Source organism: Canis lupus, chromosome 3 (genome assembly GCF_048164855.1).
Source record: "Canis lupus baileyi chromosome 3, mCanLup2.hap1, whole genome shotgun sequence".
Classification (NCBI taxonomy): Eukaryota; Metazoa; Chordata; class Mammalia; order Carnivora; family Canidae; genus Canis; species Canis lupus.
The window spans coordinates 33,262,750-33,289,705 of record NC_132840.1 but is presented as its reverse complement, the minus strand read 5'-3'; the positions used below and the strand labels follow the sequence as shown (position 1 = coordinate 33,289,705).

Here is a 26,956-nt window from a genome sequence, read left to right as displayed (position 1 = left end):
GAGCCAACTTCTGACCCACGCGCCAGCGCGTGCGGCGGTCCGTGGGGTCAGCTCCTTCATCACCGACGGTGAACAGCTGTCTCGGGCTCGCCCACGTTGGGCCCACGCACACGGAGGTCGAGCCTGGGGCGCAGCCCTCGCGGAGCTCAGCCGGACGTCGTGAAGCAGCGTCCCCAGACCCGCCGCCCAAGCCCGGGCGCCCTCGCGTCGCCTGCGGCCTCGAGCCTCGGGAAACCCGGGGGCGACCCGTGGCCGCGCTCCCGCCGGCGGCCGAGGGGGCGGGGCTGCGCTGACCCCGCCTCCGGGCGACGGGGCTCTGGTTTCCGCCGGGGGATGCGCCAGACTTGCCGCCACTTCCGGGAACGCAGACGGCCTGGGCCGCTTCGCCGCGACCGGCAGCCTCGCCTTGACGTCACATCCGCGCGCCCCGGTAAACGTCAGTGTTGGGCGCACAGCGCGGCGACGAGGTTTGCTGGTCAAGTTTCGTCTCCGTTGCCTCCTTATGAACCATGGAGAGTGACTTTTATCTGCGTTACTACGTGGGTCACAAGGGCAAGTTCGGCCATGAGTTCCTGGAGTTTGAGTTCCGGCCCGACGGTAAGAGCGGCCTCTGGCCCCGGCCGAGCGAGGACGGGGCCTGGGGTCGGGCGAGCGGGGAGGCCCGGGCTCCGGAATGTGCGAGGAGGAGCTAGGAGAGGACGGGAGTGATGACTGCGGCGCGGATCTGAAAGGGCCACTCCTGTGACCGCTCCGCTGGTTCTTCCCATGTGCACGAACTTTTTTTTTTTTTTTTTAACTAGAATGCTTCATTCAGCAGACACTGATTGCATACTTTGTGCCAGGCTCTCTTTCACAATTTGGGACAAGTTTCCTCTCATAGCGTATATATTCTGGTGCTGGGAGAGATATAAACAAACAAAGATTTCAGATAATGACGAGTGGTCAGAGCATGAAACAAAACGATGGAGTAATTGCTAAAAAGTGGACTGCTTTTAAGCAGAGTGGCCACTGGCGTGCTCTCTGGAAAGGTAGTATTTGAACTGAATCCTAAGTGACAAGAAGGAGAGCCAGCTTTGTGAAGCTCGGGAAGAAGAGCATTTTGGACAGAGGGAGTAACAAGTGTTAAGGCTTTGGGGCATGAACGAGCATGTTCCAAGTGGCCAGTATGGCTGAGGAAGTAGTGAGCTCCGAGGAGAATAGTAGGAGACAATGTCAGATAAGTAGGGGTACACCATGTAGGTCTTTACAGGCCATGGTGGAGAGTTTGGATTTTATTCTAAGTGCAGCAGGAAGCAACTGGAAAGTTTTAAGGAGAGAAGAGATGTGATCTCTTCCTGAAAAAGTATTCTAATCATGGAGTATGATTAGAAATAGAGTAATGATTAGAAAAAGTAATCTATTCTAATCATTGCAAGAGTGGAGACAGGGCAACTTATTAGGAGACAGTGAACAGTTGTCAAGGTAAAAAGGATGCTGGTTGGGACTAAGGTACTATCAAAAGCGCATAGAAGGGTTCAGGATACTGTTGGAGGCAGAACCAATAGGACGTTGCTGTTTGATAAGATCTGGGGGAAGGACCACTGTGGGGAGGAAAAGGAATCAAAGATGACAAAAATAAAAAAATAAAAAACCTCCCACTAAATGGGGGCACAAAGATGAATCTGACAAGCCCCAGTTGTAAACAAACAATGATAGGATAGTGTGTTTGATGCTGTGGTACAAAGAAACGGAAGGGACTCTGGAGCAGAAAGAAGGCAACCTAACCTAACCCTCAGGTAGCCTGAGGATGGGAGAAAGCTTCCTGCATAAAATGACTTGGGGGAAGAGGAGTGATAGTCTTAGTAATGTGCAGGAGTTGGTTAGGCATTTGGACATCAACATCAAAGAAGCTGAAAACCAAAAAGTGCATGGGATGTTTCAAGCAGAAACCAAGTAAGGTGGTTAACTCCAGCTGTGTAAGAGTGGACTATTGCAGGAGGGAGCCTGAAAGGCAGGCAGGGGCTCAGCTTAGCAGTTATGCCATGTTGAAGAATTTGGATTTTTATCAAGAAGGCAGTGAGAAGGGATCCCTGGGTGGTGCCAGCAGTTTAGCGCCTGCCTTTGGCCCAGGGCACTATCCTGGAGACCCGAGATCGAGTCCCATGTCAGGCTCCCAGTGCATGGAGCCTGCTTCTCCCTCTGCCTGTGTCTCTGCCTCTCTCTCTCTGTGTGACTATCATAAATAAATAAAAATTAAAAAAAAAAAAAAGAAGGCAGTGAGAAGCTATTGTCATTATCAAAGTGTTAGAGTAACCTGGGGCACCTGGGTGGTTAAGTAGTTGAGCGTCTGCCTTTGGCTCAGGTCATGGTCCTGGGGGCCTGGAATCGAGACCTGCATTGGGCTCCCTGAAGGAGAGCCTGCTTCTCCCTCTGCCTATGTCTCTGTCTCTCTCTCTGCATCTGTCATGAATTAATAAAATCTTACCAAAAAAAAAAAGTATTAGAGTAACCTAATTAGATTGGTCTGTTACTACATCACTTTGTCTACCGTATGGAGAATGAACTGAACCAAGAGAGACAAGGCAGAGATAGTGAGTGCAGTGAGGCATCAATTAATCTGGCTCTTTTTACATGTGTAATCCCAAAGGTAAAAATTCATCTATTTCCTTTTCTCTTCTTTTCCTTCATATCTAGCATATAGCCTTTTGGATGCATATACACACAAAAGGCCTTGTATACCAAATATGCTTAATAATAAAACCAAAACTTTTCCACCATAGGAATAGATCAGAGTATTGCATGGTCACATGAATAATATGTAAACAGCATTTTACAATTTTCAAACTGCTTTCACAATTCATCTGAGCCTCAGGAGGCCTTATGTGCAAGTAAGTTACCATCACTATCCCTGTTTTCAGCTGAGGACATTAACCTGCAGAGATATGATTTGCCAGAGTCACAATGTTCTGCTTATGTTCTTTTATCACACCTGAGCTGCCTTTTGCAAGAATTATAATTCAATGTCAGCAATATTCTGGCTTTGAAGCTACTTAATAGCCGAAAATAAAGAACTGAAAGACTGCTATTGTTGGAACATCAGAAGTTTGAATAGTAAATCTGGTAGACGCTGAGGGGAAAGCTAGGATACATTTTAAGCAACAGCTGATAGTCTTGGTGAGCTAATGAAGCTTTATTTATACGTTTTTAATATACACTGAATTTGTTTTTTCGCTCCTCACAGGGAAATTGAGATATGCCAACAACAGCAATTACAAAAATGATGTCATGATCAGAAAAGAGGTAATGAGCCTTCTGAGAGCCTTTCTTTCACTACAATTTAGCCTTTTGTCATGTTTTTGTTCTTTCTGGGAGTAAGTAGTATTGAAAAAGAATAGAGAAGTATAGACATATCTATAGACACCTTCTAAAATTTTTCTCACATCTTTTAGTTTATATTTTCTTTTACAATGTTAAACCACTTTTGTAATCATTTAAAGTCTTGCAAATCTTGGTTTAAACCCTGAATCTGCTATTTACTCTATGCCCCTGGGCAAATAACCTGGCTTGATAAGTTTTAGTTTCTTTGTCTGCAGAAACAGATATAATTAACCTGCCCGCCCCCCCCCCCCCAGTGCTATCACAGAATTAAATACATTATACCTAAAGTGTTTTGTGTATTTCCTGGTGCATAGCTTTCAGAAGAGCTCTTTAATTTGCATTTGGATGGGGGAAAGGGAACATGGGAAAGCAGTTCACATCATTGAATGCAGGTTAGATGCCAGGCTTGGCACTTGGTGTTTTACATATGATTTTATTTCACCCTGATTGTAAGCCTTTTTGATTAGCGGTATTATATACCCTTTACAATGAAGGCCCAGATGTTAATTATGGGGCTTGTTCAAAGTCACCTCATCCTGACGAGCAAGAGATAGAGTGGGAATTCAAAGCTATGCCTGCCTCTGTCAAGTCCATGTGCTCTATTTTGTTTAATTTCTGCCTCACTATTGAGGCTTCATCAAAGCTTCTCTTTCCTTTTAACCACTTTGTCACATTTGAAAATGTCTTAACAGTTACTATATCTTCATACTGTTATGTTTAACTAGCATTCAGTTTTATGTTTACCCACATGTCTCAGCCTGCTTATATACATATATATTTTATGTGTGGACTGATATACAAAATGTATTTTAAAAGATGTGTCTCTGGTCTTCATAAGCATGTCATCTTGGTAGGAATAACCAGGGTTCACTCACAGATCTTTTGTTCTGGGTTCAGGTGTGAATTCAGTCTGTAAGCAAGGAGAAGTTCCAAGTGAACAGGATGTGCCAAGAAGTAGAAACCGGTAGATGGGGTATGATGTATAGTCACTGGGCACTTCTGGCCCTGCCCTCTTGAGCATGCTGAGGTCACACCTGAATGCCATCTACCTTACAGTGGTGCCAGAGACCAGTTTTTATTAGCAGGTTTTTTTTTTTTTTTCTTTTTAATCTTTAATCATTATCTGAGTCAGAACACTTGCTTAGGGATGCAAGTTAAATTCCATTTTTTAATTTGCTTTCAGGCTTATGTACATAAAAGTGTAATGGAGGAACTGAAGAGAATAATTGATGACAGTGAAATTACCAAAGAGGATGATGCCTTGTGGCCTCCCCCGGATCGAGTGGGCCGGCAGGTGAGTGTTAGCAACTGTCCTATAGAGCAGAAGTTTTAAGAAGTAAGAGGAGTTTTACTGCCGTGCGTATGACATTGAATCTGTGTGTATGTATTAATGGAGCCCTACACAAAGTACATTACCAGCACATTTGTCTAAGGAAGCAGTAATCCCACAAGAAGGAACAGAAAGCCAGTGGTGCTTCCTGACCACCTGCATTGGTGGATTTCTTCATGACTCTTCCCCCTGCCAGCCCTTCTCAGAGGTTTTGTTGCCCACCTCACTTACTGAGTAACTACTATGGACAAAGCATTGTGAACATACAAAGAGAACCAGAACATGGTTATTTCAGCAGTCTAATGAAGGAATATCATGCAAGCAGCTAGATATATGTGTTTTAATTCATGGCTTATATATTTATTCTGAAAACCATTTATGGTAATTAAAATAAAAGCCACTGTCATATCTGTGTTAACAAGGAAGCTATTTCTCTCCACTTCAACTGCTACCTTCCTAATTTAGACTTATAATTGATTTCCTTTTTTCTTTTGTCCTGTATAGCCCATTTTTCTATCCAGACTAATCTTACAAAATATAAATGTATTCCACTCATTTTAAGTTCTCTGCTATCTTCCCACTATATCTGAAATAAAATCTGAACTCCCACCTTATCTTCTACCGTTTTCATAGTCTTTTGCCGCATTCAGACCTCACTCACCTTATTTCTGTTCCTCAGACACACCTAGGTTGTTCTTAGATTAGGGCATTTGCATTTGCTGCATCCTGCCTGGAATGTTCTATCCAACATTGTCTTTATTAGTGTAGGTTTCAAACATCTTTTCCTCAGTGATGTCTTGCCTATCCATCCAACCTAAAATGTCCCTCCCTATTGTTTTTTTTTTTAAAGATGTTTTATTTTCTTTGTAGCATTTATTATTATCTGAAATTGCTTTACTTGCTATATCCCTTTTCCTCCCCCTGCTGTAACAGATTGGCATATATCCCTGCAAGCTCCTTCAATACAAGGATTTTACCTATTTTTCCTCATTGCTATATCTGTAGAGACTAAAATAGTACAGTGTATAGTAAAAGTTCAATAATAATTACATTTATTAAAGACAAAAATTCATTTAAGTTAATTCCTAATTTACCTCAAAATGGCAGGGCAACTTTTTTTTTTAATCTAAATCCAATTTAGTTAACATTTAGTGTATTATTAGTTTCAGGAGTGGAATTTAATGATTCCTCAGTTGCATATAAACACCCAGTGCTCATTCCATCAAGTGCCTTCCTTAATGTCCATCACCCAGTTACACCATTCCCCCATTCACTTCCCCTCCAGCAACCCTCAGTTTGTTCCTTATAGTTTAGAGCTCTTATGGATTGTCTCCCTCTGTTTTTATCTTTTTTATTTTTCCTTCCCTTCCCCTATATGTTCATCTGTTTTATTTCTTAAACTCCATATATTAGTGAAACCAGATGGTATTGGTCTTTCTCTGACTTATTTTGCTTAGCATAAGGCTTTCTAAGGCTTTCTAAGCCTTCATCCACATCACTGTAAATGTCAAGATTTCATTATTTTTGATAGCTGAGTAGTATTCCATTATATATATACACCACATCTTCTTTATCCATTTATCTGTCGACAGACATCTGGGCTTTTTCCATATTTTAGCTATTGTGGACATTGCTGTTGTAAACATTAGGGTGGATGTGAATCACTTTGAATCACTAATTTTGTATCCTTTGGATAAATACCTAGTCTAGCTCCTGATGAAAGTGAAAAGAAAATCCTATCCTCAGTATTTTCTAAAGTTAACTTTTTAATTTATGTCCATGGGATCTCAGTAAAATCATGTATTTTGCTTTACCATTAATTTTTTAGCTCTATTAACTCATTCAGCAATCACAGTAGTCCTGTGAAGACGACAGGGCATACTCCTATACACTAGCAATGACCCTCTAGATAGGGTATTACAACAAAAATCCCATTCATCATTGCGGCAAAAGCTATAAAGAACTTGGAAGTAAGTTTAATAAGATATATAAGGTGGGAAAAGGCTTAAAAAAAAAAAAAAAAAAAAAAAAGATGGGAAAAGGCTTGATATAGAAGAACATAAAAATATATATCATTCTTATGGGTGGAAAAACTCAATATTTATATTAATTTCACTAAAATAATTTATAAGTTCATTCCAGTTCAAATCAAAATCACAACAGGATTTTTCCTAAAGCCTAAGAGAGCATTAAATTAAGGGAGGATCAAAGGGACAAGAGTAACCAAGATACTTTTGAAGATTTCTTGAAAAAGAACAATCATCTGTATTATTGAATTCCCTCAGAATTGGCCAGTAAACCAGTGGAGCAGAATAGAGAGCCCAGAAACAAACCCATGAATATATGGGAAGTCAGAGCAGGATAAGACAAAAGTAAACTTTCAAATTAATAGAAAAAGGATGGATTGTTTAACAAATTTTACCAGTACGATTGGCAGTATGTTTATATTTTAAAGTTAGACTATTTATAGAAATAAAACAAGATTTTAAAACATAAAATATAGACTTTTTTTTATTATTTCTAGGTAGAGAAGGAATATTTTAAATTGTTCAAGGGAAAAGACTGAGACATTTGATTTCTTTAAAGTTAAAACTTTTGTTTAGCCAAAGATATCATGATAAAGTTGAAAGATAAGCCACAGACTGAAGGATATGCAAAACATATCTGGCAAAAAGGTTTATATCTAGAATATTTCAAGAACTACAAATGAATAATAAAAAGGTAAGTCAGTGGCAAAATGTATGACAAAGGTTATGAGTAAACAATTTATAGAACTGGAAAAACAAGTAGCCAATAAATACATGAAAATTTCTACATTTTGAAAAATGAAAATCAGGAAAATAATGAGATACCATTTCAAACCCACTAGAATAGCAAAAAGTGAGGGTGAGGGGCAACAAGTTTTTTAGCTTTTTTTTTTTTTTTTTTTTTTAAGATTTTATTTTATTTATTCATGAGAGGCACAGAGAGAGAGAGAGAGAGAGAGGCAGAGGCACAGGCACAGGCACAGGCAGAGGGAGAAGCAGGCTCCAGCAGGCTCGGGAGCCCAACATGGGACTCGGTCCTGGGTCTCCAGGATCACACCTCGGGCTGAAGGCGGTGCTAAACCGCTGAGCCACCGGGGCTGCCCTGAGGGCAACAAGTTTTAAAAAAGAAAGGGGATCTTATATACTAGTGGGAATAACATCGGTACAACCATTTTAGGAAATAATTTGGTAGTATCTGACAAAATTGAAAAAACTTATACCTCACTTCTAGGAATTTTCCTAGAGACATTTTCACATGCCTACAAGGAGATGCATGGAAGAATATTCTCACCACATTGTTCATAGGTGATGCAGCGGTTTGGTGCCGCCTGCAGCCTGGGGTGTGATCCTGGAGACCTGGGATCGAGTTTCACGTCGGGTTCCCTGCGTGGAGCCTGCTTCTCCCTCTGCCTGTGTCTCTGCCTCTCTCTCTCTCTGTGTATCTATGAATAAATAAAATCTTTAAAAAAATAAATAAATTAGGAACTTAAGTATGCTTCAATAAGGATATGAATGGAATATTCTAAAACATTTAAAACTAATGAGCTAGATCACATACAAAAACAGTGTTGAATGAAAAGAAGGAAAGGATGCATATAGTATGATCATTTACATAAAAACTTAAAAACATATTACCAAATCTAAAAAACTTGCGGGAAGGAGAATGGAATGGGAGGTATGACAAGCTATTAATATTTGGTTGTTAAGAACATTGGTCTCATAGTTTCCTATATTTTCTATTAGATTTCTTTTCATAATTAAAGCTTTAAATCAAAAAGAATTAGGAGGGACACCTGGGTGGCTCAGTGGTTGAATGTCTGCCTTCGGCTCCGGGTGTGATCCTAGAGACCCGGGATCGAGTCCCATGTCAGCCTTCCTGCATGGAGCCTGCTTCTCCCTCTTCCTGTGTGTGTCTCTGCCTCTCTCTCTCTCTCTGTGTCTCATAAATGAATAAATAAAATCTTTAAAAAAATAGGAAAAAATTAAGAAAAAAAAAAAGGACTCACTAGATTGTAAATTTCACAAGGGCAGAGACCTTTGGTTTTACTGATCTGTCCCAAGTACCAAAAATAATGGCCGGCACACAATGAGCACCTTCATAGATATTTTTTAAAGATTTTTTTAAAGATAGTACTTGTGTCATTGAAATCCAAAAGCATACAGCTGGTAGTGACAAAGCTGGGATCAAACCCAAGATCTAGAATTCCTTTCCTTGTCCCATTTTGCCCAGAAAGGTTAGATTCTTGGTATTTTTAAAACACAAGATTTATACATGTTATTCCACATGCTTAACAATGAAAACTCCTATATGAAATGTGTAAATTCTTCCAAATCCCAGAAATGGTAGGGCCTCACAAAACACATCTTCCTCCAAGAGTATAAGCTACTCAAGGACTACACCAGTATTTATCTCTTTGTTTCTAGACCCAGTACAGTTTAGTGCTCAGAGTGAACTGGTCTTTATGTGGCTACCTGTTGTAAAGTTTGTATGATTTGACAGATGATATATCCTCTATGTGGTTGATGAAGAATCCAACTTGGCTTGACTTAGTTTTGTTTGTTTTTAATGCTTCTAGGAGCTTGAAATTGTCATTGGAGATGAACACATTTCTTTTACAACATCAAAAATTGGTTCTCTTATTGATGTCAATCAATCCAAGTAAGTGTATATGACCTTTATATCTAGATGTGTCTGTTTTGAAGCAGACTGCTATGAAATTCTGAACCATACTGGAACCATTATGGTAAGATCTGGTACAAATACAAGTCAGAAAGGGTGTCTGGGTGTATCAGGTGGTTAAGCATCTGACTCTTGGTTTCGGCTCAGGGTCATGAGATCAAGCCCCATGTCAGGCTGTGCACTCAGCACAGGGTCTGCTTAAAACTCTCTTCTTCTGCCCCTCTCCCCACTCTCTCTCGCTCTTGCTTGTTTACTTGCTCTCTAAAATGAACAAATCTAAAACAAAACAAAACAGAAGGCATCAGCTTTGTTTTCATCATTAGAGAGAGACTCCCAAATTATTCTCAGGGCCTTGGTCTGATGCTTTTGATGTTTTTTTCAGTCATTGTTACACACAGGGTAATGTCGTAGGAGGAGTAAAATAAGAATTTGGCCAGAACAGAAAATGAAGTATGTCAAAACAGGTGCTTGAGATAACTGTGGAGTCATTGGGTTGATCTGAATACCTTCAGTGTTGGCCATTCAGACTAGCACATCTTATAGTCTGACAATGGTGAAACTTGAAGAGTTTTTAGAATACAAATTTGGAAATTCATGTTGTCAGGGCAAATTATAAAGTTGAGGCATGAATCTGTATGCTACAAAGAGTCTTTAGAATTTAGCAACCTCTGGGGGTTCCTGAATAGCTCAGTTTATTAAGCATCTGACTCTTGATCTCAGCTCAGGTTTTGAGCTCAAGCCCCGAGTTGGGTTCTTTTTTTTTTTGTTTGTTTAATTTATGATAGTCACAGAGAGAGAGAGAGGCAGAGACACAGGCAGAGGGAGAAGCAGGCTCCATGCACCGGGAGCCCGACGTGGGATTCGATCCCGGGTGTCCAGGATCGCGCCCTGGGCCAAAGGCAGGCGCCAAACTGCTGCGCCACCCAGGGATCCCCCGAATTGGGTTCTATCCTGGGCATGGAGCCTACCTTAAAAAAAAAAAAAAAAAAGACTTTGGTAACCTCTAGCTCCTGTGTTTTGAGGATCTGGAATTAGATATGGCTCACTTTATTTTTTTAAATTATTTTTTAAAGATTTTATTTATTTGAGAGAGAGGGAGCATGAGCAGGAGAGAGGGGGAGAGGGAGAAGCAGGCTCCGCAGTGAGTAGGGAGCCCGACATGGGGCTTGATCCTAGGACCCTGGGATCATGACCTGAGCCAAAGGTAAACACTTAACCCACTGAGCTACCCAGGTGCCCCTGTGGCTTACTTCTAGTATGCACTGGGCTTGTCTTCCTTTGGACAGTCTCCTGTTCTTAGCCAGTTGTACCATAGTCATCTTCAGCCTCTTGGACCTGCTTAATACTACTCATTTTTTTTTTTTTTAAGTTTACTTAATTCTGAAAGTAATACATGCTTTCTGTAGAAAATGCAGAAAAGTAAAAAGGGGAAAATCACCCATAAACTTATCAATTAGACAACCATTGGTATCCAGTATTTCTTGTATATTTCTAGTGTGTTAAAAACTTTAAAAAAAAAAACACAAAAAAATATAATTGAGATCAGAAATGTTACCTTTATTATTTTTTTTTAATTTTTTATTTATTTATGATAGTCACAGAGAGAGAGAGAGAGAGAGAGAGAGAGAGGCAGAGACACAGGTTCCATGCACCGGGAGCCTGACGTGGGATCCGATCCCGGGTCTCCAGGATCGCGCCCTGGGCCAAAGGCAGGCGCCAAACCGCTGCGCCACCCAGGGATCCCGGAATGTTACCTTTAATAATGATTTTTTTCATTTAATATAAATAGGTCCCCATTAAAAACTACATTTTAAATGACCTCGTAAAAAAATAAAATAAAATAAAATAAATGACCTCGTAATAGTCTATTTTGATACATAGCATGTAGCCTTTTCTTTCTTTATGGACACTTGGTTGTTTTTGAAGTTTTAATTCTGTAAATTGCTTTATGTAAATACTCTGGGTTACTAAAGGTTTTATTTTTTGGGTTTTTTAACGTTTTTTCCAGATTTTTAAACCTGTTTTTCCTCTTGCATTATAGGGATCCAGAAGGCTTACGAGTATTTTATTATCTTGTCCAGGACCTGAAGTGCTTGGTCTTCAGTCTTATTGGATTACACTTCAAGATTAAGCCAATCTAGATTGATAATTGGTGTGGACACAAGGGGGGTTGGAAGTATCTGTTTTTAATTACCATTATCAGGAAATTTTTGTGTATATCAGGGCAATATTTTTTATAAGCTATAAATTAGTCTTTAATAAATACGTAACAAAATGCACTCTTGTTATTTTATAAAGACCTGAACATGTGAACTCTCCTCAATTGTTTTTTAAAACACTAACATCCTTTGTGAGGTACTGCCAAAAATCTAATGAACTCTGTGATATAACTACCAATTTACAGAAATAAGAGAACAGAAAGGTTAGAAAATACAACAAATCTAATCAACAATTTCCAAAGGAAACTCCAGGACAGAGGATCAGGCTTCTTCAATACACAAATTGCAAACATAAAATAAATAGAGATTGTGTGGGAACCAGTAGATTAAGGAGATTTAAGAGACAGTACAGGGGCAGCCTGGATGGCTCAGCGGTTTAGCGCCGCCTTCCGCCCAGGGGGTGATCCTGGGGACCCCGAATTGAGGCCTGTGTCAGGCTCCCTACATGGAGCCTGTTTCTCCCTCTGCCTGTGTCTCTGCCTGTCTCTCATGAATAAATAAAAAATCTTAAAAAAAAAAAGAGAGACAGTACATATTTGGACCCTATTTTGGTTCATGATTTCATGATTCAAAAAACAAAATCGCCATCATTAAGGAAATTTGAACACTGGATATTTTACATTAATGAAGTATTGCAAAATTTTTAGGTGTGAAAGGGAATTTCTCCCTCCACGTTTGTTGAGATAATTGAGGTTGGGTTTTTTTTTTTTTAATCCTCTTTTAAAGATACATCTGTACGTATTTCAGTATGGAGGAAAACATTTTGGCTTATTATAATGTAAGAGCTAAAATGCCTGGTCTCAGAGGTTTCTAATAATCCATTTTAAAATCAGAATACTGGCGGCTGCATGGCTCAGTGGATGAAGGGTCTGCCTTCAGTCTGGTCATGACCTCTGGGTCCTGGGATGGAGCTGGGGGCGCGAGTCTCCTCCCTCTCCCTGTGCCCCTCCCCTCCTCATGCTCACAAGCACACACTGTGTCTCGCTCTCTCAAATAACTAAATGTTAAAATCCGAATACCAGAAGTCATTAGGAACCGAGACCAGCTGTATGGATAGTCTGGGAACTTGTCCAGCAGGAAGATCTGCAGGAACTTCTTGCTGCTAAATTGCACTGCTTAGGCAAACTGCTGTTTGACCAGTTTGCGGGCACTGAAAGGAAGGCGCTGGGCTTGGGGAGTCTGACTTGAGGGGAGGTGACCAGGGTAAGCTCCCACCCTTAGGTAGGCCAGCTTGGGACACGTCCCAGCCCTGACTCCTAGGCCAGCGTCCTGCCGCCCCCCGCCCCGGCCCCTACACACCATCCGCCCCCTTCAAAGGCGACGGTGTGGAACTCGGGGCCAGATCTGGGACCAGAGACTTCAGGGTTCCTAAGTCCAGGTGCCCCCTCTATACATAGTGCGTAGGCAGCCAAGGCAGTGGTGAAGAGGACAGGACCAGAGGGAGAACCCCAAAGGCGGAGCGGCGCCCGTGAGCTGCGGGCTTCCGCGGCCTCAAGTGCCCTGGACGGGGGCACAGAGCCCAGGTTCAGCTCGTGCACAGCATACACCAGGCGCCCAGGGACCACCCGGCGACGGGGCCGCGGCGGAGACACGGTCACGGGCACCCCCCGAAGGAAAGAGGGCGGGCGGTTCAGAGGAGCGCCCAGCCCCCAGCCTGCGAAGCTGGCCGCGGGCAGGGGAACCCACGCCGTCTGAGGGGCCGCGCGGCTGTTGGGGGCAGAGACAGAGGGAAGGGCCAGCAGACAGAACTGAGGGGCAGGAAAAGCCCTGGCAGAGGCTTCGCGCAGGGACGTCGTGTTTGCTACGCGATCCCTCAGACTAGCATGGTGCCGCCAGGACACCGGCGTTCAGCAAACACCCGGAAGCAGGTTCGGCGGCTCTGAGCGCAGGCTAATCGTGGACTCACGAGACCCCGCCGGTCCCCTTAGAGGAGGGAAGGAGACAACACCGGCCCACGCGGGAGGCAGCTGCCACGGGTGGAGGCCCCGCCCCCTCGACGCACGCCGGAGATGCGCACCCGCACGGTACGCCGGCGGCGCCTACCGTTTACGACAGGCCGGAAAGCAGCGGCCGCCGCTGTCGCCAGGCCGAGTCGGGCCGAGCCGAGCCACGCCACTATGGGGGTGAGGCGGAGGCTGCCGCCGAGGCAGGGACAGGGAGGTGGCGAGGACCTGGGCGGCGGGAGTTCGTGCCAGGAGGGAATGAGAGGAGCGGGCTTGTGCTGGGAAGGAGCAGGGAGGCAGAGCTCGTACTGGGAGGGGCGGGGCTGGGGCAAGGTAGGCTGCGCAGGCGCGGTTGATGCCCTTTCTCCGGCCACCCCCTCTCCACAGAAAATTGCGCTGCAGCTCAAAGCCACGCTGGAGAATGTCACCAACCTCCGCCCCTTAGGCGAGGACTTCCGGTGGTACCTCAAGGTGCGGCTGGAGGGGCGGGGCCCTGGGCGGGAGAAGGGAGGGGCCTGAGAAGCCGCAGCGCCGCGAGGTTCCGAGTGGGGGAGCGACTCCGGAAGGGGCGGGGCCCTGGACGGGAGAAGGGAGGGGCCTGGGAGGCCGCGGCGCCGCGAGGTTTCGGGTGGGGAAGCGACTCCGGAAGGGGCGGGGCGCCAGGGGCGGGGAGAAGGGAGGGACCTGGGAGGCCGCGGCGCCGCGAGGTTCCGGGTGGGGGAGCGACTCCGGGAGGGGCGGGGCCCTGGGCGGGAGAAGGGAGGGGCCTGGGAGGCCGCGGCGCCGCGAGGTTCCGGGTGGGGGAGCGACTCCGGAAGGGGCGGGGCGCCAGGGGCGGGGAGAAGGGAGGGACCTGGGAGGCCGCGGCGCCGCGAGGTTCCGGGTGGGGGAGCGACTCCGGGAGGGGCGGGGCCCTGGGCGGGAGAAGGGAGGGGCCTGGGAGGCCGCGGCGCCGCGAGGTTCCGGGTGGGGGAGCGACTCCGGAAGGGGCGGGGCGCCAGGGGGCGGGGGCGGGGCGCCAGCGGGTGGCGCCGGGAGAGCTTTCCCGTGTCCAGGTCGGCTTATGAGGATCTGCGTCTTGGCAAGATTGGAAATGTATTACCCTTAAATGTTGTTTTCCCGACTAGAATTTGTTCATTTTTCAGAATGTATTGGTTAATTCTTAATTGGCAAGGGCTCGGAATTCCCTTTGTAATTTTTCCTCCGTGAAATATTTCATGTTACGGAAACACTAAACGAAAGGCTACTTTGGTTTACAAGAAGGGGTCTTGGGATTCTTTAGTAAAGAGAGGAATTGCACCTTGTGTTTCGCTTGTACATTGGGCTTTATTTCTCGTGAAATCGTCTTCATGTTGTTCTCCCCTCCCGGTACCGGCGAATCTGGTCTACGGAGGCCCCTCGTGCAGAGCAGGCTGAGGCCCTTAGCTCTCCCAGATCTCGTAGCTTCTGCTCTGTGTCGCTCCTCGTCTAAACCCCAGCGAAAGCTCTGTCCCTTTTAGGAAGCTTTCTAGACACCTTTACTACCAAATACTTTGAAGCTCGAGTCCCAGGGCTTATTTGAGGAATTCATGTTCTTCCGCTTCAGAAAGCAGAGTCTAGCGAAGGAGACAGACGTGGAGTAACAACAGTGATGAATACTTCTACTGGAAACCTACAAGGGAAGCCCCAGGCCCAACGAGGGGTGGGGGTGGGCGCTGTTGAGAGCATTTCTGCCCTTCCTGAGCCCTCGATGTCCAGCCAGACCGGGTACTTCTTAGAGGAGGGTGGGCAAGCCTGCAGGAGAAACACGTGACCTGTTCTGTGCCCAGAGAGAAATCCAGATGTGTTCTTGGGGCTGGTAGTGAAGAGGAGGTGAAACTGGATAAGAAGGTAGTTTGACCCTGCCTACGTCACACTTTTTTGCCGTTTCCTTGTCTGCCCACCTGAGCCAACAACTTTACTAATCCCTCTTTTTCCTCCCTCAAGATGAAATGTGGCAACTGTGGTGAGATTTCAGAGAAGTGGCAGTATATTCGGCTGATGGTAACTGCTTCCCCTACCACGATAGCTGCACACAAACACTTAGGCCTCTAGGCAGGGATCTGGGGAGGGAACTTGTGACCCTAATCTCTCAGGTCTTTGGACCATGTTTTCTGTGGTTTGGAAGGGCAGCCCTGGAACAGGCTTCTTTGGAATGTGAGACAGAGTTCAAAATCAAGGGGAATCCTTTTTTCAGTCTCAAGGAGCTCCCCAGGATTCTTATCCTGGCAGATGGCACTCCCTGTCAGAGTCTTGGTCTCTTCAACTGTCTAAGTGGTAGATGGGATCTTGTCTAATGAATGTGTGGTGACAGCTTCTGTTTACCCTTGCCAGGACACTGTGGCACTGAAGGGAGGTCGTGGCAGCGCCTCCATGGTCCAGAAGTGCAAACTATGTGCGAGGGAAAACTCCATCGGTAGGTCGGGCCACAAATCTTGAGCTCTGCCAGCTGGGCCACATCTTCCTGGTACTGGACCAAAAGCAGGCTCGTGTGACTGTGGGTGGACCTAGGCCTGAGGTGCCCAGGCCGTGGCAGCCGACTCTCCCAGAGCCACATCTGGGCACCAGGATGGGGGCAAGTAGGGACTCAAGTCAACTTTGTCTTCTCTTTGATGTTTCAGAGATTTTGAGCAGCACCATCAAATCTTACAATGTAAGTTTCCTGCTGTGGTGGTAGGTACGGTGCATTTAAATCTAAGCTGGGAACTGGGAAGCCTGGATTCCAGAGTTTTTTTCTGCACCAGAGTGACATGCCATGGGGCACTCATATTCTTACTTGTTCACTCACTCCTATCAGTCACTCACCATGTACTGGCTTTATAGGCAGAAGAGTCCTAAATAAGGCTATTGCAGTGCCTCTCTAATAAGCACTGGGCTATGGGAGCTCAGGGAACCTCTGGCCCAACCTGGCCACTCAGTTTCCATCACTGAAAGCACTTGCTTGTCTACACAGAGGATTGGGGAGCCATCTGTGGCACCCTCGATGTTGATGTTATTAGCTAGTTATATGTTACTGTGTAACAAATTAGTTCAAAGACAACAGAGGGAGGGTGTACTTTGAGTCTCTCTGTTTAAAGGGTAGTTACTTGTTTTCACCTATTCCTTAATTTAAAATTTTATTTATTTATATAAGACAGAGTATGGGCAGGGGGAGGGGCAAAAGGAGGAGCAGAAGGAGAAGCAGGCTGCCCGCTGAACACAGAGCCGAACGGGCTGAGTCCCAGGACCCCAAGATCAGGACCTGAGCTAAAATCAGACACTTAACTGAGTCACCCAGATGCCCCCTTACTTAGTATTTTTGAAACATGTTTGACTTATGCCAAATTTTCAGTTTTGTCTGGAAGTTAAAGGGAGAAGTTGTGTTTTCAAGTAAATGATATATAGTGGATGAAACACCAGTTAACAAAAAGCAAACTAGGGCCAACAGAGTGCCTCATCAGTGCCAGGCACATGGTTGGTGTGTAGAAATGATTTTACAGGGAATGACAGAATGAGACTGAATGGCATCTCAGAGCCCATGGGTCACTTAGGCATGAATTTCCTCACTATACTAGCCCCTTCAAGAGGCACCTCTTCCACATGAAAACCCCATTTCAAAGGCTTTTAATTCAGCCTCCTGCCTCATAGTATGGCAGAGGTTTGGAAGATTTGGATACTTTATAGCCTAACATTCTTGTTCATATTTTTTTTTTTTATGATAGTCACACACAGAGAGAGAGAGAGAGGGGGGCAGAGACACAGGCAGAGGGAGGAGCAGGCTCCATGCCCCGGGAGCCCGACGTGGGACTCGATCCCGGGTCTCCAGGATCGCGCCCTGGGCCAAAGGCAGGCGCTAAACCGCTGCACCACCCAGGGATCCCTCATATTTTTTATTTTGATAATTTTTATCTACCATTTGGGCACAGTGTCTGGCACTTTATATAGTTCAGATTTTCACAGCAAACCTGTAGTGGTTTCCCTCAGCCCAATCTGATAATCTTAGGCCCAGTTGGGAAAAGAAGCAGGCCTGTCTGAGCTCATATCCAGGCAGGCTGACTCCACAACTCAGTCTTTCTTCTGTAGCAACTATGTCCAAGAAGGTCTTATGAGGAGCAGGTGCCCAATGCAGTCTTCTTCCAGAAGGGGAGGAGTTGCCCCCAAGTCTCATTCTGGGCTTACAGGAAGGATAGGGGAATGAGGTCTTCCCAAGGGCCCAGTTGGACCTGCCCCCTTAACACACTTCCTTTCTAGGCTGAAGACAATGAGAAGTTCAAGACAATTGTGGAGTTTGAGTGCCGAGGTCTTGAACCAATTGATTTCCAGCCCCAGGTGTGTCTGTCTTCTTGGGGTACCTGTGTCTTTGGGGAGGGCATGTAGGAAGTAACAGCATAACTTTGCTTCATCCAGAGACCATGGACTAGGACTTCTAAGGATAGTAATTGTTATTTATTAGTGTCTACTATATGTTGGGCACTGTGCTGGTCACGTTTACATATTCATTTAATCCTCATGTAACCCTGTGAAGTTATTCATCCTATTTTTAAGACAAGGAAAGAAGTTCAGAGATTTTTGCCACTTGCCCAAGGTGACAGTAAGCGCTGGAACTGTCATTTGAACCCAGGTCTATCTGACTCCAGAACCAGTACTCCTCCCACTTTATTTTCACCTCATGACAAATCTGTGAAGCAGATAGACAAGTCCATATTCTCATCCCTGTTTCCTAAACAAGAAAACTAAGGTCCAGAGAGGAGAATGACATGCCCAGAGTCTTTCAGGAACACAGGGGTAACAGAAAGGTGTCTACCCCTCCTGCTTCTGGTCCGGGGCTGTAGTTTCAAGGAACCACTTCAGTCCTGGGAGAGCTGCCAGGACTGGGAAGTGCAGTAGTTACTCTAGAACAGGTGCTCGCACTGCACCTCTGTCCTCCCATCTTAAAGGTGGTGTGAGAAGAGCCTGTTCCCTGGCCAGCCCTCACATGCTGGACCAGTGCCTCCTTTCCTCCAGACTAACTGCTGTCTTCCTGTCACCAACAGGCGGGGTTTGCTGCTGAGGGTGTGGAATCGGGGACAGTCTTCAGCGATATTAATCTGCAGGAGAAGGTACAGGACGTGGGGGCCTTGCAGGACACTATTGGGTACCTGGTGGGAATTACCATTTCAGCGAACAAAGAGGACTCCACATTTTTTTTGTTTTGTTTTGTTTTTTGTTGGTGATTTTGGTGTTTAAATGGCCCTAAGTGTAGTGCTAAAGGTGCTATCTAGTGTCCCACAAGCAAGAAGTCTGGGATATGCCTAATGGAGAACATGCATGTTAGGTAAGCTTTCTTTAGCTATGAGTTATAGTGCTGTTGGCTAGGAGTTCAATATTAATGAATCAATTACCTATAAGGTGTTTTTAAACAGAAACCTACCCAAAATAAGATTATATATTGATTGGTTGAAAATGTCATCAGAGGTTTCCAAGATTACCTAACCCTGTATTTCCCCTGGAAGCAGTGGTTCACTGATTACTAATTATTTGTGGTGATTTTGCAGCATAAAACTACCATGAATAATGAAAATCATCTGTATTACTGGACAGGTTACTGCCTTACATAAGCCTTGTGATGAGACTTCAGAAGGAGGACAGAAGCCTCCTTCAGTTTGCATAGCACCTAATGACAAGTGGAATTTACTGAACTCTTACATGGCTTGGCACTATGTTAAATACTTTTACATGGGTTCCCTCATATGCTGCTTTTGACATTCAACATGAAGTCTGTTGTCCCTTTTTTTTTTAAGATTTTATTTATTTATTCATGAGACACACACACACAGAGGGAGAGGGGGAGAAAGAGAGAGGCAGAGACACAGGCAGAGAGAGAAGCAGGCTCCATGCAGGGAGCCTGACACAGGACTCAATCCCAGGTCTCCAGGATCAGGCCCTGGACTGAAGGCGGCGCTAAACTGCTGAGCCACCCAGGGATCCCCCTTTTTAATTTTTTAAAAGATTTTATTTATTTGAGACACACACAGGCAGAGGCACAGGCAGAGGGAGAAGCAGGTTCCCTGTGGAGAGCCCGACACGGGACTCGATTCTCAGACCCGGGATCACACCCTGCACCAAGGGCAGATGCTTCACCAATGAGCCTCTAGGTGTCCCTGTCCCTTCTTTAAATAGAAGACAGAACGGAGGCTCTGAGAAGTGACTTGCTCAGAATGCGCTCTAGCTCTGTTCTGGGACATACATATTCATGAGTATCTCAGTAAGAGCCTGAACTGGCCCTTTAAAGTCCCACAGTGCCCTTGTCCACACTGTCCTAAGCCATCTCGAGGCTGACAACCGCCTTTTTTTCCCCACAGGACTGGACGGACTATGACGAAAAGGCTCAGGAATCTGTGGGCATCTACGAGGTCACCCACCAGTTTGTGAAGTGCTGAACCTTCTTCCTGCACACTTGCCTCTAAGAACTGAGAAGGGACAACATGCCCCAAGCAGCAGAGCCATTGAGGCTAGGCCCCTTGTCCCTTGTCTCCCAGGAGCTGTCCAGGCCCTCACAGCCTGCATGCTGGGCTCTGTCACAGCCCCCCAAGCCCACTAATAAAGCCCCTGTTTGTGCTGCACTGCTGCATGAAGGCAGAGTCAGGCAGAAGGACAGCAACTCCTCCACAAATAAGAATTCATGTTGGAAGTCTCTGATTGCTTCCTGGCACGTTCCCACAGTTTAAGATCCAATTTGTAAAATATGCGGGAGTGCATAGCTTCTAAGGGCTCCAGCCCTTGGGGAGTGGGTAGGTCAATCCAAAGGACCTAAGGTGTCAAGGCCAATGGTGCTAAGGGCAGTTGGGCCTGTGGAATGATTCTATGAGCCCCATGGTCCTAAGCCAAAACACTACATTGACCACCTTCTCTCCCAAGTAAGCCCAGGCATTTTTAGCTGATGTCACTTCATATTCCAGGGCCAGCAGGGACTTTAGAGTTGGCAGTCCAGTCCTGGTATGAATCTGCTCTGAAATTCCTACTGGACCATCATCAAGTCTGTCTACTTGCTGAGAGGGGCAGTCCTCTTCCCATCAGAGGAGTCCATATGAAAGCTCTTCCTTCTGCTAAGTCAGCCTTTATGTTCCCTGGAGTTCCTCCTGCTGGTCCTGCTTGGTCACTTTGTGGTTATGCTTTCATGTTCTACCCCTGGACAGCCCTGTGGACGTCTGAAGACCGGAGTCGTGGCTCTGTGTGTCTTGTGGGCCTGGTTCCCTGGGTCTGAGGGTCCCCTGCAGAGTGGAAAGAGTTGTTTGGTATACGATTAGATCCTGAGGGCATGCTCATGCCTTCACGCTGGTGAACCCATCTTTTGGAAAACTTGTGAGAGACCTTACTATTCCAGTGTTCTGCTGGAGCCAGAATTCTTTGGAAGTAAAAATTATTACCTTAATTTTCTGGGAGGCCCACTGGGAAATGATCTGCCCATTTCCACACTGGTTGTGGTGGGGACTAGGAAGGGGCACTACCTCAGATTTCAGGTAAAGCTGGCTGTGTCCACAGTGGTAAAGAGATGCCTACCTTGTCTGTTCTCCAGTCTGGCATCTCCATCGTGTTCCCTCTATGCTCCCTGTGTTCCTGGCCCCTGCACATGCTCTTTTCTGCATCTGACATAGCAGAGCTGCTGTGGCCCTCCCTCTGCCACCAGGTCTATAAGGTTCTATCACCCACAGGGTCCAATCTGCTGCTTAGCCTGAAAACAAATCAGTGGAAGCAGCCTGAGAAGCAGCCTTTCTGTGTTTTAGTCTCTGTAATAGCCAGTGTGTGTGAAGCTCACAAAGACAAATAATAAAAGGATCTCAAGGTTTTCTTTATATTTTAGATTATTTTCTTATTTTTCAGGAGGTAGAAGAACCCAAATAATCACTAACAGATTAAAGGAAAATTAGATTATGTCAGCAGATGCAGAATAAGTGTTCAGTAAAATTTAGTATCCATTCAACAATAAAACCAACTATAGAAACTCTGAGACTAAGAATAGAAAGGAACTACCCTCACATCACAAAGTAGATCTGTAGAGAATGTAGAGCAAATGAAATGCGTGAAGTATTCCATTCGAGGTCGGGTGAGTGGAGAATACCGCTGATCACTACTACTCTTCCTTATGCTTGAGGTCCTGTCCAGTGTGCTAAGACAACAACAAAAAGTTAAGGGGAAAATATTGAAGAAACAACTCATTTTCACAGATTATGATTTTCCACTTACAAAATACAAAAGCATTATTAATAGGTGTTGGATTTAAGATCAATATACAGAAATCAAATGCACTTCAGTACACTGACAACACGCAAAATGTGATTCAAGGAGAAAGTACCATTTATAACAACAAAAAGTACCTCCAAAAGTAAGCAGGACTTAAATCTATCAAAAATGTTCATGACCTTAGTGGACAAAATTATTAAACTGCTGAAAGCTGTTAAAGCCTAAATAAATGGAGACCTATACTACTATCGGTGGATAGGAAGACTTGATATTATAAAGATCCTCAACAAACGTATTTATAGGGATCCCTGGGTGGCGCAGCAGTTTGGCGCCTGCCTTTGGCCCAGGGCGTGATCCTGGAGACCCGGGATCGAATCCCACGTCGGGCTCCCAGTGCATGGAGCCTGCTTCTCCCTCTGCCTATGTCTCTGCCTCTCTCTCTCTCTCTCTCTCTGTGTATGACTATCCTAAATAAATAAAAATTAAAAAAAAAACCATGTATTTATAAAGTTCTTGTCAAAATCTCAACTTTTTTTTTTTTTTTTTTTTTTTTAACAGAACATAAGTTGATTCTGAAACCTGTGATGCAACACAGGTGTGAGACTCCCTCTGCCAGACGCCATGATGTAATTAAAGAGCAATGGCAATTAAGCCAGCATCATACTGGCACTGTGACAAACCAGAGGAACAGTAGACAGACCCCTGTATGTATGAAAACTGGTTTATGACAGGTGCTGTTGCAGAACAGTAGGGAAAATTTTAACCCACCAATAATGGTGCTGGGGCAATTGTTTAAATGTATGCATTAAATGATATTGGGACCCTGTTTCATTCTGCATACAAAAGTCCATTCCAAGGTTAGTTACCTTGAGTGCTTTGGTGCAGCAGCATGTTGGAGTACAAGAACCCAGGGCTCAGTGTCGGGCTCACTATAAACACTGGGCAGGTACCGTCCCTCTGGCACCTCATTTTGTCCCTCTTAAAGAGCACTTTCAGTTCTGACATTGTTACTAGATAAAAATTAGTCAAAACGGTGTAACATGTTTGAGGCCTGCCCCTTTTCACCAGGAGAGTTAGCTCCCTGCCCCACACTCCAGGACTGGTCTCCTGCCAGTGGATGTATGGTCTCCTGCCATTAAAGCTGATGGAGATGGGCACAAGTGGAAGACGAAACCACCTGAGTCCTAAATTCCCTACTGTCTTGTTTGGACATTCCACAGAGGTCCTCAGTATCCTCTTATGTTATTCCTGAACAGATGTTTAAAAGGTACCATCTTTATCCAATAGCATTTTTTTTAATTCAGGCATGTTTGTAACACTTGACTTTTAATGAATAATGAGATGAAGGTTGGGGAACACGAAGCTGTGTCCTCATGTACAATGGTCATTTCTGTTGTTTCCCAGAAGGGCGGAGGTGCCCAGGATCTTTGCCTGTCCAGGAAGCCTGATCATCTCACAATGCTGCCCTCCTTCCTCTGTATGTCATGTCACACTGGGCTGAGCCCTCACCCTGGTTAGTCATCAGAGTTCCAGAGAAGGCTGCATGCCTAGCCTTCAGAAAGCTCAGGACTCCCAACACCAGACATCTTCACTCTCCTGACACTTAATGTGCATCTTAACTTTCATTCAGCCATCTTCCCTGAAGGCTTCCGCTGCAGCAAGCTCTAGAGGGAGGAAGACGATCAAACCCAAGCTGTCTTGTTCAAGAGTCAAGCAACAATAACCTGCTAACTGAAACAGTCACTCCCAAACAAACAGGTGCATTGGATCGCTGGGAAAGCTTCTGGAAAAGATATGTTATTCATTCCTACTGAATTAGAATCTCTGGGATAAGACCTGAGATTTTATTTTACTTAAAATCATTCTCAAATGAACTGGATATATCCAGACCACACCCTGATTTCACAGCTGAGCTGCTGCAGGGACTAAAGATAATGAAGGCAACATGTTCAGCACAATGTTGGGGGTGCTGTACAGCAGGGAAGGGAAGCAGGTCTGACTTGGTTAGAAATACAGTCCCGCTGTTCTCTAATGACCAACTACCTACATGTTGCTGCTCCCTAAACTGGGAAGCAGCAGTGAATAACTGCCCTAATTTCACAAGTATGGCTGTTCTGAGCCTGCTTCCTATTTAGAAAGAATCGGTTTGGAACCAAAAGATACAATCTAACAAGATAGCACAAATGCCAGGTATTGATTATAAAAACCCTATTAGATTTATAGCAGATAGGGATTGAGTTGCATGGAGGAAAGACCTGTAGATTTTGGATTAATACAAAATATCACCCTATGCCAACTGCAAACTGACTGAATTAAAAGTGATCACAGGCTAGATCAAAAGAAATAGTGGCAAGAGGTAGGGTGAGAGCAGGCCCTCTCCTCCCCCTGATTGGTCAATCCAGGCTGTGGTGAACTGTCCCCATTTGGTCCTCTGCACTTTAATGCAATTACAAACAAAACTCACTAAACCTGGAGATCATTCCTGTGCGGTATAGTCTGAGAACAGGAGAGGTTTATGCAGGAGAAAACACTAGGAAAGATGTGTTGGGGTGGTGGTGGGGGGCACAATATGATCTGCATTTACAGAGCCAAAGGATCCCTGCATGGGAGAGGGCAAAGACCATTATACTCCATACCAAGTGTAGAGTTTCAGGGAGATGGATTTTAGCTCAATATAAGAGAGACTTTCCTAATATTGTTCCAGAAGTAGAATGTGATACATTATAGATCATGAGCTCCCAATCCCTGAAAGTATTCAAGAAAAGATTATAAGGACTCGGGCCTCACATGTGACTCACACAAGACCAGATTTATCACATTAGAATTCCGGTTTTGATGCATCCAGGCAGGAATTACTGGGCTAGATAATCCAAGGAATTTTATGATCTTCAGTTAAGAATCGCTACTACAGACAAACATAGTGGTTGAACTGTCAAAGACTAATAATCAGTGAGAAAACTAAAAACTTTTTTTTTAAGATTTTATTTATTAATGAGAGACAGAGAGAGAGAGAGAGAGCGAGGCTGAGACACAGGCAGAGGGAGAATGGAGAAGCAGGCTCCATTCAGCGAGCCTGACGTGGGACTTGATCCCAGGTCCCCAGGATCAGACCCTGGGTGGAAGGCGGCGCTAAACTGCTGAGCCACCCGGGCTGCCCCTAAAAACTTTTCTTTTGAAATATCCTAATAACAATGTTTTAACAATAACTAGAGAGGAACATGAATTTGCAATCAATTCAATGAGCTAGCTCCTCTGGAAGACCTGGGCTCTTGCCAGGTTGCTACCACTCTTCCTACTCACCTAGCACTGTAGTATATGGAAGGCACTTCACTACATTCTATTTAAGCACTATTCCTTCTCTCTGCTCAGCTCTAGAACCTCTAACTACAGCAACAGTCATCATCTTGCTGTTCCATGGATTACATGGCTCATGTGCCAGGCACTGTGTTGAACATGGGGATGCAATAGCCTTCAGCTCTCAAGACGCTTGCTGGGCCAGTAAACAATCACAGTACAGGGCTTCAGAGGAATAATCAGTTCCCAAATATTTAACAAGCCCTGGGGCCCCCTCTTGTTGCCCACAGTCTAACAATGGAGAAAGTTGCAGACCCTGAAAAGTGCTGTGGGAAAGGTTAGCCTGCCGGGACACTTTGGGCTTATTCAGGAGGGGCACTCAGTCTCAGAGGATGGGCTGAGGGAAGGCTTTCTGGAGGAAGTGATATCTAGTTGAAACCTGAAAGTTGAGCAGATGGCCAAAAGGGCAGGGAGGGAATTGTGTCCCAAGCAGAGGCAACAGCATAGCATGGGATCCCTGAGGAAGTATAAGCCTTGTAAGAAAAGATCAGCTGGGTCAGCTCCATCAGGGACTCAACTGTCACAATGAGAGGTATGGACTTCTTCCCAAGCTAATGAAAAACCATTTTAGAATTTTGAGCAGGGATATGATCAGGCTTAAACTTGAGAAAAATTACTGGCTACAGTGAGAAGAGAGAATGAACTGGAAAGAACAAGTGGCGGCTAGAGGCAGAAAGACAGGAATGAATAGACTCCACCTCCTGATAGGAAGGTAACTTCGTAGCTATCCCTAGCTATGGGTGCCAGGAGGGAACAAGTCAGTGATCTCCAGCAATAACCCACTGTATCCAGCCTCTTAATGGCTAAAACACAAGTCAAAGCTAGGAATAGAAGGATGGAGGACGGGATGACCCTGCAACACCAAACCTCCCTCACTTTCTCCATGCACCACCTGTCTCATGTCTACCTCCTCAAGTCCTGGCTCCCATTCTTTGTCATTGTGTCACAGGAAGATAACTGGAGAGGTGTCACTAGATTTGGAAAGCATGTCTGATGTGGTCTAACTTAAAACATAAACTATTAGAAACCACAACAAGATACCACTTCACACCCACCAGAATGGCTATTTGGCAAAAAAGATAGATGGATGAGAAGTGTTGGTGAGCATGTGGAGAAACTGGAACCCTCATATTCTTCTGGTGGAAATGTAAAATCGTGCAGCTACTGTTGAAAACACCCTAGCAGTTCCTCAAGTGACTAAACAGAGCAATGACGTGGTTCAGCAATTCCACTCCTAGGTCTATACCCAAAAGACATGAAAGCATCTTCACACGAAAACTTATACACAGGGCAGCCCCAGTGGCGCAGCGGTTTAGCGCTGCCTGCAGCCCGGGGTGTGATCCTGGAGACCTGGGATCGAGTCCTGCGTCGGGCTCCCTGTGTGGAGCCTGCGTCTCCCCCTCTCTCTCTGTCTCTAATAATTAAAAAATCTTAAAAAAAAACTTATACACGAATGTTCACAGCAGGATTATTAATAGTCAAAAAGTAGAGCAACCCAAATGACCATCAACTGGTGAATGAGTAAATAAAATGTGGTATATATCCATATGCTGAAACACTATTCAGCAATAAAAAAAAAATAAGTACTGATACATATACTAGAACATGGATAAACCTTGCAAACATTGTGCTAAGTGAAACAAGTCCACTACAAAAGGGCTTACATCAGTAATATAATTCCATTTATATGAAATGCCCAGAGTAGGAAAATTACTGTAGAAACAAAAAGTAGACTGGTGTTTTTAGTGTTTGGGGGTGGAGGAGGGGCTGAGGGAAATGGAGAGTGACCTCTAATGGGTATAAAGTTTATTTGGTGTATGAAAATGTTC

General features: G+C 44.9%; 3 protein-coding genes across 6 annotated transcripts in view; 2 read left to right on the top strand and 1 right to left on the bottom strand.

Moving 5' to 3' along the window:
* The first annotated feature begins 348 nt into the window (after window positions 1-348).
* Window positions 349-11,669, top strand: MAGOH (mago homolog, exon junction complex subunit). Its single transcript, XM_072820281.1, has 5 exons — window positions 349-597; window positions 3,221-3,279; window positions 4,541-4,651; window positions 9,291-9,373; window positions 11,436-11,669. Exons 1-5 carry the CDS (start codon window positions 510-512, stop codon window positions 11,533-11,535), a joined length of 441 nt encoding a protein of 146 aa, XP_072676382.1. The 5' UTR covers window positions 349-509; the 3' UTR covers window positions 11,536-11,669.
* A 1,908-nt stretch (window positions 11,670-13,577) lies between these two features.
* Window positions 13,578-21,385, top strand: CZIB (CXXC motif containing zinc binding protein). Of its 4 annotated transcripts, XM_072820277.1 has the most exons (8): window positions 13,580-13,736; window positions 13,944-14,027; window positions 15,522-15,578; window positions 15,909-15,990; window positions 16,196-16,227; window positions 17,805-17,882; window positions 18,587-18,652; window positions 19,895-21,385. In XM_072820277.1, the coding sequence occupies exons 1-8, from the start codon at window positions 13,623-13,625 to the stop codon at window positions 19,970-19,972; spliced, it is 591 nt and encodes a 196-aa protein (XP_072676378.1). In that variant the 5' UTR covers window positions 13,580-13,622; the 3' UTR covers window positions 19,973-21,385. The 4 variants fall into 4 exon arrangements, with proteins under 4 accessions (XP_072676379.1, XP_072676378.1, XP_072676380.1 ...); XM_072820278.1 differs by lacking the exon at window positions 15,522-15,578 and having other exon boundaries at window positions 13,578-13,736; XM_072820279.1 differs by lacking the exons at window positions 13,580-13,736; window positions 13,944-14,027 and adding an exon at window positions 14,543-14,651.
* The window catches only part of CPT2 (carnitine palmitoyltransferase 2), a 36,772-nt gene continuing 29,339 nt past the window's right edge, over window positions 19,524-26,956 (bottom strand). Inside the window, exon 5 of the mRNA XM_072820272.1 lies at window positions 19,524-20,803. Coding sequence (XP_072676373.1) covers window positions 20,715-20,803 — 89 coding nt within the window. The 3' untranslated portion in view covers window positions 19,524-20,714. The remainder of the gene's footprint in view (window positions 20,804-26,956) is intronic.

Coding starts and splice junctions, on each gene's coding strand:
- MAGOH (XM_072820281.1), top strand. CDS start 510: ATGGAGAGTGACTTTTATCTGCGTTACTACGTGGGTCACAAGGGCAAG. Junction 3,280..4,540: donor ATGTCATGATCAGAAAAGAG/GTAATGAGCCTT, acceptor ATTTGCTTTCAG/GCTTATGTACATAAAAGTGT. Junction 9,374..11,435: donor ATTGATGTCAATCAATCCAA/GTAAGTGTATAT, acceptor CTTGCATTATAG/GGATCCAGAAGGCTTACGAG.
- CZIB (XM_072820277.1), top strand. CDS start 13,623: ATGCGCACCCGCACGGTACGCCGGCGGCGCCTACCGTTTACGACAGGC. Junction 17,883..18,586: donor CAATTGATTTCCAGCCCCAG/GTGTGTCTGTCT, acceptor TGTCACCAACAG/GCGGGGTTTGCTGCTGAGGG. Junction 18,653..19,894: donor ATATTAATCTGCAGGAGAAG/GTACAGGACGTG, acceptor TTTTCCCCACAG/GACTGGACGGACTATGACGA.